Below are 14861 nucleotides of genomic sequence, written 5' to 3'. Positions count from 1 at the left end.
TTCTATCTTGATAGCCACAATTAAGACCAAACTAATTCCTCATTTCCCCTGCATGGTTCAGCTCCCTTTTGGTACTTTGGGGTTTATGACTATTTCGTTATGTAAGCAGCATTTTTATTTAAACGGCATAATAATGTTGTACAAGAGCATCTTCTTCAGCATGGCACTTGTTTGATCATCTGCAAAGAAAAAAAAGGGATGATTGTACAGTGTGGTGTGTGGATTTGTTTTATAGGCTAAATATGTTGGTTATTGATGACAGTAGCTTCAAAAGAATGTGTAATGTAGATTGTTTCTGAACAGTCTGTTGTCTGCAGTGTTTTATCTCGGGCAGTGTTTTAACTCCATGTCGAGTATTGACTTGCCTGCAACCTCGAGATTGGAACGAATAAGAAGTACCTAGTCGCATCTACAACTGTTGCTAATAATAATAATAATAAATTATATTTCTATAGCGCTTTTCTTGAACCCAAAGACGCTTAATGGAACATCTGGTTAAGTTGATTAGAGCCATGTTGTACCAAGCAGTGTTCATACGGTGCCACTGACCAGGCTGGTGAACAGCATTAAATCTTTAAGGTACTGAACATTTAAATGATTAGCTGAGGTTGCACCCAGATTAAGGCTAAGGGCTTTCATTCTAAGTAAGCAGCGTAAAGCACATTAACAACGATAAATCAGTAATAGTTTGCCCCCAGAGTATTTTGTCTGGAGCTACTCTGTACTTTTTCCCTGATAAAACTCACATTCATATTTAAGGCTTTAATATTAAATACAACATTTTAAAAAGACTGAAATACCACAGGGTTTTGAAAGCTGGATTCTGTCCAACAGAGAAGATGAGCATTTCAATTTGGTCAAGAAAATGATATACTCAGCACTTGTATTTTCAAATAATTTATTATTAAGCATTTGCAATATGAAGTTTGAACTTTCCGTTATATGGCAATCATAAGTATCCCCTGATGTCAGCAACCCTGGATTCACAAATATTTGTTTTGGATCTTTATAAATCAGTTCGTGATGAAAGAGTTCTAAATTAATACATTTGTTATAACGAGCCAATGCAAAAGCACACTGCACCAAGGGGTACAAATAGTTAAAATTGTACAGTAGTAAAGATACAAATAAAATAGGCATTCAAACAAACAAATATTCAGTACAAGTGATAAATAAATATAGTGTATCAACCTAACTTGTTTTAGGGTTTCCCTAAATGTATTACCCATTTCAGTTGGATTGACCATTAGCTAAACCCTGCTTTGTCTTCCAAACTTTTAATGTCTTTATTTACAATGACGGCAGATTGAAATTCTTATTTGTATTTAAACAATGGTCCTTCATTGTACATTAAAGAGGTAGACAAATACAGATGTCTCATTTGTAGTTGGCAACCATCAATTTTTTCAGCTTTACGTAAATTAGCAGCTAATTCAGCTAACATTAGCTCTGTTAGCTGAATACTCGGTCTTCTGCTTCTTATTACAATTATTTAAAGAGTTCGTAAATATACGCCTGGTGTCAACATACATGATATTGTGCTAAAACAGTAAGCTTATACGTCCCTGTAAAAAGTCAGCAACCACACTAGTTAAGCAGGATGGGGTGGTGATGTTAGCATACCCTGCAAGTTTCCAGTAACAGCATTCACACAGTGTGGTATGTGCTAGCTGTGAGGGTTTTGTGTTGACCTGTAAACCCCATAAACTACTATTAGGCATTAAAATACATACCGTGCTGCTTAACCTTGGAAGTAACAGTCGTTTAGTTAAGCAGGTATGCTATGGTACATGCTAACGTTTGCACCTCATTTGAGACTAGAGCACATATACGCACGGTTTTCTCAGACGACCAAACTCTTTAAATTCAGAGGTATCACTCTTATATAGAAACTAAATTAAGTGGACTCACTAAATGTAGCCCTTGTTTGAAAAAAGATACAAATGTTTAACTCCTGACCACATCTCTAATCACGTCCCTGGTCAGTCGACTGAAAGTCCACACCATCCGGCAAATCTTCCCTTATGAAATAGGAGCACAAAATGCCCAATGTGAAACGCTTGAGGAATAGAAATCCCAAACTTGACAGACTTGCAGTGCCTGGTTACTGATTGGACGATCGCTGTTTGGAGGAGGGGTTTGGCGAATGGTGAATTCCGGATTAGTCTTATTTATTACTGCCACTTTGGTAATTAACGGGTATAGTCTTTTAAGATAATAAAGTATTTAATGCAACTCTAAGAACCTAAGTGAAAGAAACAATGGAAGTGTTTAAAGTCAGTGGGGGGCACAAATGGTGATCTATCAAAAATGACTCACAGTATGAGCGGATGGATGGCTTATTGGCATTGTCCTTCTATTTGTGGCAATGGACAACTAAGTAGAGAGCCCCTAATTAAATGTAAAATACTGGCCCAAATCTGCAGGAAAAAAACAAAACTTGTATCACAGTAGTCTTTGTTTATATGCAATGCCTATCAAGCCTGATTTAATTTCAAAACGTCTTAAAAGTAGTCTGCAGAAGTCAGCGGTCAGCGTTCATTCTGCGCAGTTTGGCGGGCAGGTTGTCCTCTGGCCGACCCCCTTTTGAGGGAATCTGAACCGGGGTTGGAGCATAAATGGTGCTAATGGCTTTAGGCAGTCTGTGTTTATCCATCTCACACTCCTCAACATCTCCATCCAAGGACAGCAGCTGGACCTGCTCATCCAGCTGTTCTTTCTTCACAACGGGGATGGAGCTAGACCTCAGCCTCTGAATACTAAGTGGAAGGTCTCCTGTGCTGGAGGCCTTGCCCCCAGGCAGGACTGACCCTGTCTTCAGTCCCCGCCAGTGGTGCTCATCTTTAGTGGAGTTCATGCGCTGGAGTTTGCTCGGTAGCCTGGATGTTTTGTCATCTACGTGGTCTGCATAGTCGGCTGAAAGGAGCCTTTCTCTGCGACCTCCGCGGCTACTGTTTCCCAGCTGGGGGGAGGAGCTGGTCAGTGCGGCAGGGAGCGAGTTTGCCGCCGTCAGAGAGGACTTCTCCTCATGCTCTTTGACGCTGTAGGGAGGGATATTGACCTCAAAGTGGTTGTGGAATTGGGAGTAGTCGACTCTGAAGAAGCCCTCCTCCAGTGACATGACGGGGAGGAAACGATGGCCCCACAAGACTTCATCTTCGGTGTAAGATGTCCTCGCCTGGCATGTCATCCCTAAGATGGAGTAAAGAGACATAGAGAAATCATTTAACTACAGACACGAAAAAGAAAGGACTGAGAAATGTGTAGAAAGTGGGCTATTAAATTAGAATGGACAGACAGCTAGACAGGGAGCAGAAATGAAAAGTGCATAATTGCTTTAGGAAAAATACAGACAGAGATGGGAGGGAAATATATTATGACGAAGATGTAGAAGTGCTGTTAAATAATTAAAGACCATGAAATTAAACATTCCCTTCAATATTTTATTTTATATTACTGAGAAATGCTTTACGCCAAAGGCTAAATGATGATGAAATAAATGTTAAGGGAATGGGAAGTTAAGTCAAATGTATTAGGGAAAAATGTATATTTATGCTCTAACCAGTGGTTTCCACGATGCCCTCGAGGATGACAACGATCTCAAACTCCTCATTCATGAGTGAGCGCTGCGACAGATCAAAGAACGGGCTCTTGGTGTTGATCTCATGGCAGATGGTTAGAGGCGACACCAGAAAGAGTTGGTCCGCCCCCGTCCCGAAACCCACATCCAGCTCGCACTGGTCCAGGGGAAGGAACTCGCCCTCTGGGGTTTGCCGAGACTGGAAAACAAATAATGATGACATTTAACATTTAATTTCTTATTACAAGAGAACATTGAGAATCATTCTGCAACCTTTTCTCTAAATTGTGTAATTAAACCACCACTGAATGCTTTGTTTTGAATTTCAAAATCACTAGGTCTATAGCCCTAAGTGTTTGATCTGTTCTTAATGGTTGTAGTTTGAAGTCTTAGATTATATTATTAACTTTCTACGGGAGAATTAAAAAAAATAAAGATCAACACTTGATAGGAAAGCGAAAGAGGGCATTTTCCCAAAATGTATGCTTTCTTTGAAATCATTATAGTGGTTTTAATGAAACCGACTGTTCGACAAAGCAGCTGGTATTAGCCTATACAAGACGGCAAATAGAAAACCTCCAATATTCAAGTCACGTCTTTGTTGTAATGAAATAACAATAATTGAAGGCTTCATCCATTTTGCTTCAGGGTGACTGGTGTGCAGCTATTAGACAGTTTTGTTGAATATTATGTTCCACTTTAGAGGACATTTTCCAACCATAACCCTTTACAACTACTGTATGCATGTATTTTTTGCAGGTGTATAACCCTGATGGGAATGTAACTGAAGCTGTGTTAAAGGTCCCATGAAATAGCTTTGAGAAGCAATTTTCCTGTGTGATTAGACGTAGTTCCACATGAGATAGCACGTTTGGGGTGGCAGCTAAAGTAAGGAGGGATTTAAAAGCACAAAAGTAGGCAGGACAAAGCCTGCAAACTAAAATTGATCATAGTTGTTCAGGATCAATTCCATCATCCAAGCCTCAGGATTTATTTTTGATGTTCCTGCAAATTGATGGCACTTAAATGCAACCCTCTGACCTTCTGCTTTAGTGCTGGATTGACTCACCACACCTGGACGTTGTGTAAAATGGAACATTTTATTGGATGGGATTTCTATTTTTGAATTGAATGAGTCAACAAAAAAAACTCGACCCTTTTTGCCGACACGAGGATGGATGGCTTTTGATGCTAAACATACAAAGAAATACACAGAGAGAATAAAATCATTCAAAAGGTTTTCTCAGGACCTTGATCTTGTTTGCTTTGCACTTACTGGCAGACATGGGTAAAGTTGAGAATAAGGGTGTGAAGCTATTCTGTTTGACAACATGAACATTGGTAACACTTGTAGTTTAAGACAATAATCTTTTACTATCATTAGAGAACTTAAAAACTCTCTGTGGTAGCCTCACCTCTAAGTATCATTTGATAAAGGAGAAGACACTAATGCTAGCTCTGCAAAAACTAAGCCCAATCAAATGAAGTACTTTTTTAAGTGTTAAATTAGACCATGGAATGAGGGAGAATGCTTAAACTTCTCTGAGCTTATATACATAAAAATACATTTTTATTTCTACAGCGCTTTTCTTGAACTCAAAGGCGCTTTACATTTGGGAGGGAGGGTAGGCAAACAAAACAAAAATAAAACCAAATATTATTATAAATACATAAAACATGCCTGTATTGCTGCAGTTGATACAAAGAAAACTGTTTGTTTTAGCAAGAAGGACACAAATAAAAACCCTGCTCCAACCCATTCAACCATCAACACTAGTGAAAACAAAGCAAAAAAAACCCTGCAAATGTCTAATGGCTCAATTCGAATATTTCTCCCTGCTGCCTCATGCTAACTTGTATGCAGAGCCGCCTCCCTGGTCCTTTGAGTGAGGAGCCACTTGGTCCGCAGATGGCAAACAAATTGTCATTTGTATTCACAGTGATGTTGAGGAGAGAAGGGTGTGACATTTCACAGGAAGACGTCTGTGCCCACAGATCCCTGGCGTGGTGTGGGAGAGTGTCACCCATCATGCTGTATCAGTGATGGCCGCTCACTAAATCTGCAGTCCGGACGCCTATGTTCCATGTCGACTGAAGTTAAATCAGAATGAAACCCTGAAATCTAGAAGTGTGGGTGTTTTGAAAACAAAAGTTGTTAAGTGTGGATGCCTGGGGGTGAAAAAACAAGAACGGAAAAGCTGTAAAAAAAGAACACACACACTAACTCCTTGTCCTTAAATCAACCACTCTGTATATTCTTCTACTTGATACACTTCTTCATGGCATTTCTCATCGTAAAAGGTGTAATAGATGCAGTGTAAATACCAAGGAAGGGATTATTGGTTTGAAAGTTATATCAATAGTTTGACATTTTAGATAATATATGTACTTGCTTTCTTACTAAGAGTCGGAGAAGATCAATTAAACTTGTTTTGTTTGAAAGCAGTATCAATCTAATGATTACTTTAAATGCAAATAAAAATCGGTGTCATTTCCAGCAGCGTATGGTTTATTGTTATGAATTGTCGATGTGTGAAATATCTGTTGAATGAATAGATGTGCTAATTATTGCTGCTTCCCTTTGATATTTTCATATAATTGCACTTTGTTAATCAACCCACTTCCTGCTTCATCCTCCTGCATCTATTAGAGATAAGGTGAAACAAACAGGCAAGCATAACATTTAAATACAAGTGTAATGGTTGTGTGGTTTTTTCCATATTGCTTTTGATCACCGTTTCTTTTAAAGCTTCCTCCCACACCTTTAAGTGGGAGAAGCACATGACATCATTTTTAAAAGCCTGTTTATGATTATATATTAACTTATTTATTTCTCCAAATCATTAAACAAATGTAAATTGTCGTTGATATATTGCAGGCAGGTGTCCCATTTTTCAGCAATGCTCGTTCAAGGATATGATTTTGGAAACCAATTTCCGGGGAAGTCATATTTAAGCCAATTCTAGTCGTGAGAGTTGAAGCTGCTATTTTTCAGACATTGTTCATAGCTCCATCGCAACAAAATGATACCTCCACCAAGGAAGGCGGCTTGACACTAAATGGTTTTAACGAGGTGAAAGCTTTGTGTTCGCTAACCGTCGCTAAACAGTCAGTGTCACAGGGGGGGAAATTAATGGCCTTTAGAAGCGGACCTGATAGAGAGGGAGTGCTTAATTTACAGAGCCACCTGAGATTCAGGTTGAGTGAAAGCAGGCCCTCTCCCTGGTGACTCACTTCCTCCTCAGGGGCAGAGTGCGATGCAAAGACACACTGACAGTGAAAGTTAGAAAGAAGTGTGTGTGTGTGTGTGTGTGTGTGTGTGTGTGTGTGTGTGTGTGTGTGTGTGTGTGTGTGTGTGTGTGTGTGTGTGTGTGTGTGTGTGTGTGTGTGTGTGTGTGTGTGTGTGTGTGTGTGTGTGTGTGTGTGTGTGTGTGTGTGTGTGTGTGTGTGTGTGTGTGTGTGTGTGTGTGTGTGTGTGTGTGTGTGTGTGTGTGTGTGTGTGTGTGTGCGCGCACCTTGTTTGTCTTTAATGCATCTGTGTACGTGTGTATGTGCAGCTGGAACCTTTGAGCTGGACATCAAACGTAATGCTCAGGCTTCACATTTGGGCTGCCATTCCCAATCTCTCGACAGCACCATTAAAGTCTTTCTCTCAGGTCTTCTACTCTCTTTCTTCACCACTTTCCGCTTGCCCTTCAGAGTAAGACACTGGCAGATGTGGCGAGTCACGCTCGTGTGTCTGCCTGCCTAGCTAAACGCCTGCCTGTCTATCTGCTACTGTCTGTCTGAACTAGCCCTCATCACTTATCTCCTGCTGTGGACCGACCCACTAAGACGAGTGTCTGTTGACAATTGACGAGCACCGCCCAGCTGTCGCTCTATTGCTCAGTCCCGTTTTCTTTTATTGCACTTTTTTTTTTAGGCCGGTTGCGTTCCTACATGCACTGCTGGCTCTACTACCTATATATTAAAATAATATTCCGCCAGTGCACCACTGCATTGTATTGATTTATTAATGAAAGCTGCATTAATATTAATGTAAATTCAAGGACAGTTATCTTATAAAGTTAATATGCATTATGAATCGAGAGAAAAGCACAGTGCTGCTAAGGAATAATGTTTGCATGAATAATTAAATTAGTTGTCTAAGTCAAAAATGAAGTGTAGTCTCTGTGACGCTTGACACCAAAAGTGGGTCAAACTGCAAAAAGACCCAAAAAATGCAAATATCTAATGAAATAAACGTGCCACTGAAAAGGAAGAGTATTCACTGTTACTTTGACAATTAGTTGTGTGCCTTTAATTTTCTTTTCTATGAAATATTGTAATGCCGGTATCAATAACTTTTTTGCACACCAAAAAGTCACAAATAGTAAGAAATGTATAACATTATAGACTTCCACCCAAAACCCGTCCAGAATTGGTGAAAACACTTCCAGGACCATTGGCCCCTCCCACTTTGCAACTGTATTTACGACACTTTAAGCCTCAGGCCTTCAAATGGTTCAGAAAAGCTAACAGCCCTGGCATTATATATAGCCAGGGGAAAAAAACACCAATCAGATTGCACTAGCAACACCATCTACAGCATATAGACGCTGCAGGATTTCCATTCAAAACTGCTATTTATTTTTCTGTTAAATTCCATTAAACATTTCAAGAATGTAACTGTTAAAAACATCGAATTAAAGCAAGATGTTCCCAAAGTATATTTTTAGAGCCATTTTTAGTTACAATATTTGTGTTGAACAATCGTAATCCCTATATTGACCTCATTGTGATTTATAAACGGTGTTGCCAGCGGTCCTTGCCAATGTGAGGATGAGGACAATAGTCTTACATCAAATTCTGAATCAATATAAAAAAGTGTGAAAATAATAAAGCTGAAAAACTTAAATGACTGCCCCAAAATATGCTTACTTGGTTTGCTCATTACATATACGTCTTCTGTTTAAAGCAGATTCCCTGACAGCTCTGCTTGTTTGGTTTTCTTCAGTGTTGAAAAGTTAGAAATGCAGTCCTGCGTAGTAAATGCATTACATTGCAATGTAAATAACGTGCCCTGCTAATCAGGAATGTGACCAACTTTATCTAAGTATCCAGGTCCCGTAAGAATTTACAGCCCATGCCGTTCCCTGAAAATGGATTGCAGTTGCCATGTCACCGTGCATTCACACAGCTCCATCACTTGGATTTACTGCGGCATGTCTTGTATCTCCAGTCAGCTTTGTTAGGAGCCCACCTAACAATGACCTTGAGCCGTGCATTGCTGGAACACGAGCTAGGTAGAGCACAACGAGGTGATGTAGAGTCACTTTACTGTAGCCCAATGCTTTATGGGCTCTTAAACATCTCTGAGACAGCTAACACACACTTTGAAAAACACATTATAACACCATCTATTCAGCAACAATGTTTCCTGCACAATGCAACCCTTTTAACAACACATTTCATCTAGAAGCCAAATAAAGTAGAGGTTTGACCTTATACTAGGGTATTATATAATTGTAGAAGCAGATCAATAAAAGAAAAATGAAACTGCACTGTACAAAGTTAGTTTTCTGTTGGTCCTCGCGGCACGAATGATTGCACACGGACGTGACGCTTTTTAGTGGATAATTAGCAAAGTCCTGGATGCCTGACCGTCCACAATCACATTTAATGAAAGCTCATCATTTACTGGCAGGAATCCCAAAGTAATATCATCACATAAATCTGATCAACCGATGTCTGTTGAACTACCAAATCACAGAGACAGATGGTGAGAAGTTGAACACTTTAATAAACAAACTTTCCCTATTGCCCTAATTATATTACACTCAGGCAGGTTCATTTACTTAAAAAAAAAGACCTAAGCGGTAAAGGGAAGATTAAGTATGGTGCAGTGTAGTTTAAGTACTTGTAATCTACTTGTAATAAAACTGCAGCACTTAGTTCTGCTTTAAATATTGTGTGCAAGTTTCAGACTTATCCAATAGGCCTTAAGGTATAAAAAAATAACTAAATTCTCAACTGTGTGGAAGATCCCTGTGCCAAACAGGGTAATTCTACTAAGGACATATCTTTATTATTGGCACAGATTATTCAGAGCAAGGTCAATCATGAAAGCATGGTCCTTGGGAGAATATCCCAATGATCTTTTTGAAATAACTGATTTAATGTGTCATGGACGATTATTACAGAATATGATACGCTCTAAATGGGACTCCTATAGCCTTCTTAGAACGAGAAGAGATTATGATTTGTGACTTGATGATGCTCCGTTGATTAATTGCAATTAACACACCATATTTTTCTATTACTTTTGTCGGCTGTTCATTAAATAGTTAATGATAACAGAAGGAAAAAAACGAATTGAAGTGAAAGCTGGAGCATATAGCCTTTATACATTGTTGAGGCATAGCTTTTGATGCGTTAAACTGGGTGACTTTTATTGCCCTACTGGATACTTTTACTCTCATCAAATGTAAAATGACTGAACAGAAAACCTTATTTCAAATTATATCATATGCCTGGATAAAATCACAGAAGATGAAGTATAACCACATTAATACCAACATACTGGGAGCTTTCTGGAGACTTTCCCCCGAGGTTCAGAATGTAAACTGTCACTTGAGATCATCACGCTACTCCGCAGAGAAGACAAAAGCACGACTAACTCTCCCTGTCACAACAAAGCACCGCTCTCCTTTAGATATCGGCGAGTGTTTGGACAGGAAAAAAATAGAATACATTTAAAAGACATTCCTGCTACGGAGAGAAAACGCAGAGCTTGCAGATTAGACACACAACTGTCAAGAGAAATCTGCTTGTGGCAGTGCATGTGGACAAGATGTGTAGAAAATAAGTGCTGTCCAGCTGTTGGTCATAAATTCTGCAGAGAACAAAAAGTATTATTGGTACTTCAGAAACCTAATTTAACGATACAATCTTAAAATGCAGTAATCATCGCTGCAGTTTCTTGTAGTTTTGAATTGGACAAAATGTTATCCTCTTCTCTTTTATCACAGCCAGAAGCTCCTTCCATCCTCAGAATACCTTCAGCACTGAAACCAGCCCTCACGTCATGCAAAGGTAAATCTCTTCTTATCAGTGCTTCAGATTAGTGGCATTTTGTCTTTTGGCAAGACTGACCTTAAGAAAAAGACTTTACCACATTGCAGCCCACTCAGGAAAAGAATTGCTCTGATTGATTGTTTAGTCAATAAGCGTGTAGTTGTCCCCTGAGGGCCAATTCATCTCATCTTAGCACAGTTGAAGGCTGAGGCACACTGAGGGGGAGGGGGGGGGGGGGTGTAACTGTATGCTACATCCTGTGCAGAAACACAACACAGTGTCCAGGATTAACCCAGTTACTGAAGTACAGTTGCTGAATTCAACGCATTACTTGGAAAGCACTCATAAAACCCAATGAGCAATTTCAAAACAAATTAAGTGACTGCCAACATTAGTCTTAGCCTGGATAATGACTCTCCAAGAGGCAAATGCCCACTGCGCAAAAGTGTGCCTACTTTTTGAGTGATTTGGAATAAACTACGTGTTTAACTTATAGCTTACCTTGATGAGTTTGCACCTGATTTGCGCGGACACCATATGGCTGTTCCGCAGGTTCCCCACTCGGAACATGAGGCACAACTTCCCGTCCCGCTGCGAAATGACTGCTTCCTGGCTGAACATCAGCGTCTCTGCGCGCTTCTTCGGCTGCGACATCTTGATGAACATGCATCCGATGAGGAAGGCGTCCACGATGGAGCCCAGCAGCGACTGGAAGAGGAAGAGTATGATACCCTCCGGGCACTTTTCAGTGATGTAGCGGTAGCCGTAGCCGATCGTCGCTTCGGTCTCGATGAAAAACAGGAACGCGGAGGGAAAGTTGTAAACGTTGGCGACGCACGGGGTGTAGGAGTCTTCGTGGCCGCCGTTGCTCAGGTCGCCCCGGATAAAGGCGATCACCCACCACATTGAAGCCATGACCAGCCACGCGACTGTGTAAGTGAGGATGAAGATGAGTAGGTTCCAGCGCCATTTAAGATCCACCAGAGTGGTGAATAGATCGGAGATGTACCGGCTGGTCTCCCCGCCAAGGTTACCGTGCTGGACATTGCAGCGGCCGTTCTTCTCCACGAACCGCTGCCTCTTCTTCTTCACCTGTGCGGAAAAAGTAATGCCCTGGTTTGTGTTAACCACCTGGTAGTCCTCGCCAAATTTCTTCCGTAAGGCTGCCATTGTTTCAATCCCCTACTTGTGACAAGTGATCGATACTTGTGCAGAATCAGGCTCTTTGCGCAAGTTTGTCCCCCCCCTGCCCAAAATCCATTCAGCGCGCGTCTGGCATCCTGTGAGGTGGAGATGCGCCTCTCTCGTGAAAATTAATCCTAAATGAGCTTAGATTCTGCGCAATACATGATTCAGATTCGGTCCTTTACGCAAAAGAGTCAGCTGCAAGTGCCAACTTTTTCTTCAGTTTTCATCCATGCAGGAAAAATAAACCACCTTCAAAACGTTACGTTTAAAACTAAAGCTGCATCCAAACAGCTCGATTCACAGGCTTTGTCCTCGCTGTAACTCAGGTGCTGCTTCAATAGACCTGTGAATGTGAATAGCAGGCTACAGTGCGCACTTCTGCCTCAGGGAACACGCTCTTGTAGGAGTGACTTCTAATCAACGATTGAAGGCGAATTGCAGCAAGGGTGGTTTATTCCTCTTCCTCTGGGGGTGGGGAAGCTGATGTGAGGGTACAGAGAGAGATATTGTGTTATGTCTGTGCACAATCAGATGGAAAACAATGCAGCTCGGAAATAAACCATGGGCAGCCTTTTAGTCTTTCATTTAATTTGTTTCCACATTACTTTTGAATGCATTTCCTGATGTCTGATAAGGTGGCTCTTATAGGAAACACTGTACTATTAAATTGGTTAGTCTAAGCCTTGGGTCGTTGGTGGCTATTTAGTTCCCTCTAGTGTTACTGTAGTGGTAGTAAACCTGAGTCAATTACTGTAAATATGGACCACATAATTCTTTAAAGAAAACTAAATGTAATGTAAGTCAGTCTGACAGATTGTGGAGAAATGTATCCAGAAATACACAATTAACAACAATGGGTTACTATAGCCTATAAACACCAAGTCCCTATGAGAATATGATCAACTTTGATATGATTTATCGCCGTTACAGCTATTTACTGCATTTTAAAATGGAATAACTGTTCTTTTCTTTCCAATGAGGGCCTTAATGTGAACAATGTGAAATGTGTTGTCTCTTCTGTAAATGTAATAGTAAGATATGTTCATGCCCCTGTAAAAGCAGGTGCTGTAAGAGGAATATCAAGTTTGAATGCATGGACGTTGCAGCATTGTAATTTCCTCTGTCACCATTGTCAATACAATAATCTTACAATGACCTTGCTGTGTTGATTAACTGAAAATAAAGGAGTATGGGGCTGGTAGGAAGAACGGACAGAGTGAGACATTTAGTTGGACTAACTCCAAGGGCAGCAGGAAATTAGTTGTTCAGTTCTAGAAGTGAATACAATATAAGTGGCAATGAAAACCAATTGGAAAAACACTTTTTACTGGATGATTTTGGATTTGGACATAATAAATATGTTGATGTTTTATCAGCAGAGGACATGACACATGCAAATTGAACTGTGCACAAAAAAACTGAATCTCAGCTATTTACTATTTTAAACCTTCATACAATAATATGTGTTTCTAATTGTGTTTTAAGTACAGTATGCTTCCCCTATCAAAAACACTTTACATGACATGCCTTTATACTTGATACAGTATTTCGTAAAGGGTTGCATGATGAGTCAATAATGTTAACCGCCACAGTCATTTTTAAGTGATATTTAATATTTTTGCTTTTAGCTCCCCCGAAGCGCATACCATGAACTCTTGACTGTAAGGCATTAATCTGATATCTGTCAATAACAGGTTGATAACAAAAACTCTTTATTTTGTTAATGAGTAAAGACATGTTTTGCTTCTAGCAGAAGAATGTAAAGTGCGGTAAACACTGCCTAAACTGCAGGAGAAACACACACAATGTCCTCATTTTCCTAATTCTAGCTGATATAAAATGTCAAATAAAAATGCATCAGTGGAGAAACGAAAGCTCCCAAGGATTATTATATTAGCATTCGAAATAACCATTTCTACGAAGCCACAAATGTAGTGCCTGAACAATAAAGGAAAAGGACACACTCATAATGCATCACACAACAACACAACATGTTCTATTCAATCTAAGGAAGACAACAGAACAAGGTCAAAATATGAGCCCTGTTCACCCTCATCATCAGTTATTCATGAACATTCACTTTGTGGAGACAACACAAACAAAACAAATGTGATTTTATAATTACATTTTGAAACAGGGTTTTTCTCATTGTGCAGATTACCCCTGAACTGATCAATACTATCGTGGAGCCAATTCCCTAATGAAATTAGTCATTAATCAATATCGAAATAAACCAATTCACTGTGAAGATCGTGCTATCGGAATCATACACATAAAAAACAATACAGTCTCATTTGTTAACACAGTTCAACATTTGTGGCAGTTTGCATTGGCATTTTTTATTTATCAGCATCCATATTCTTATGAGGTGTTATTATTTAATTATGAATGGAAATGTCCTTTACTTAATTGATTTAATGAATTTACTTTTGCTCTCTGTTTTTAATGTATGTGTTAATAGTATTTATTTACCTATGGTTTTCTAGCTTTTTTCATCTACATTTTCAAATTGAATCTTGATTTATGTCTTTTTGCCTTACTTGAAAATCGAAAAAAAGAAAAGATTATCATTTAAGTACCGTATATATACCTAAATGACATGTTTATTATATAAACCTGACAATTATTGCAACAAAGTAAATGTTACTCTTTGTATAGACAACAAAGGATCCATTGTGAAAGATATTTTCATCATATGTTCTCCTCTTTTATATTTTGCCAAAATCCTTTCAGTACTGCACATTCCCAAATATACATCCAACCGTTCATCACATATTTCATTCAACATTAAAGTGATATTGAACCTTTATCTAACATTGAATCTTTCAAAAGGAACCCTGAACAATACATTGTTTTATCTTCCAATTAAAATATTTCCATAAATTGATGTGTGTGGCTTATTATATCCTCCAGTGTCCTTTCCTGAATAATTACATTACATTTAATTTAGGTGTTTTCTGTCATGTCAGCTGTTAACAATCTGTATGTCTGGGAGATATGTGTTTTACTTGGGACGTTTTCTGAATCCTGAATTAAA

General features: G+C 39.4%; 1 protein-coding gene across 1 annotated transcript; it reads right to left on the bottom strand.

Annotated features, from left to right (window-relative positions):
* Nucleotides 1–887: 887 nt before the first annotated feature.
* Nucleotides 888–14244, bottom strand: LOC307025114 (G protein-activated inward rectifier potassium channel 1-like). Its single transcript, XM_079659707.1, has 3 exons — nt 11138–14244; nt 3563–3779; nt 888–3192 (listed from the first exon to the last, which is right to left on the bottom strand). Exons 1-3 carry the CDS (start codon nt 11804–11806, stop codon nt 2525–2527), a joined length of 1554 nt encoding a protein of 517 aa, XP_079515833.1. The 5' UTR covers nt 11807–14244; the 3' UTR covers nt 888–2524.
* Between the last annotated feature and the right edge of the window lie 617 nt (nt 14245–14861).

This window comes from Notothenia rossii (genome assembly GCF_949606895.1).
Source record: "Notothenia rossii genome assembly, chromosome: 11".
NCBI lineage: Eukaryota > Metazoa > Chordata > Actinopteri > Perciformes > Nototheniidae > Notothenia > Notothenia rossii.
The sequence above is the reverse complement of the archived record's forward strand: the minus strand, read 5'-3'. Positions and strand labels throughout refer to the sequence as shown.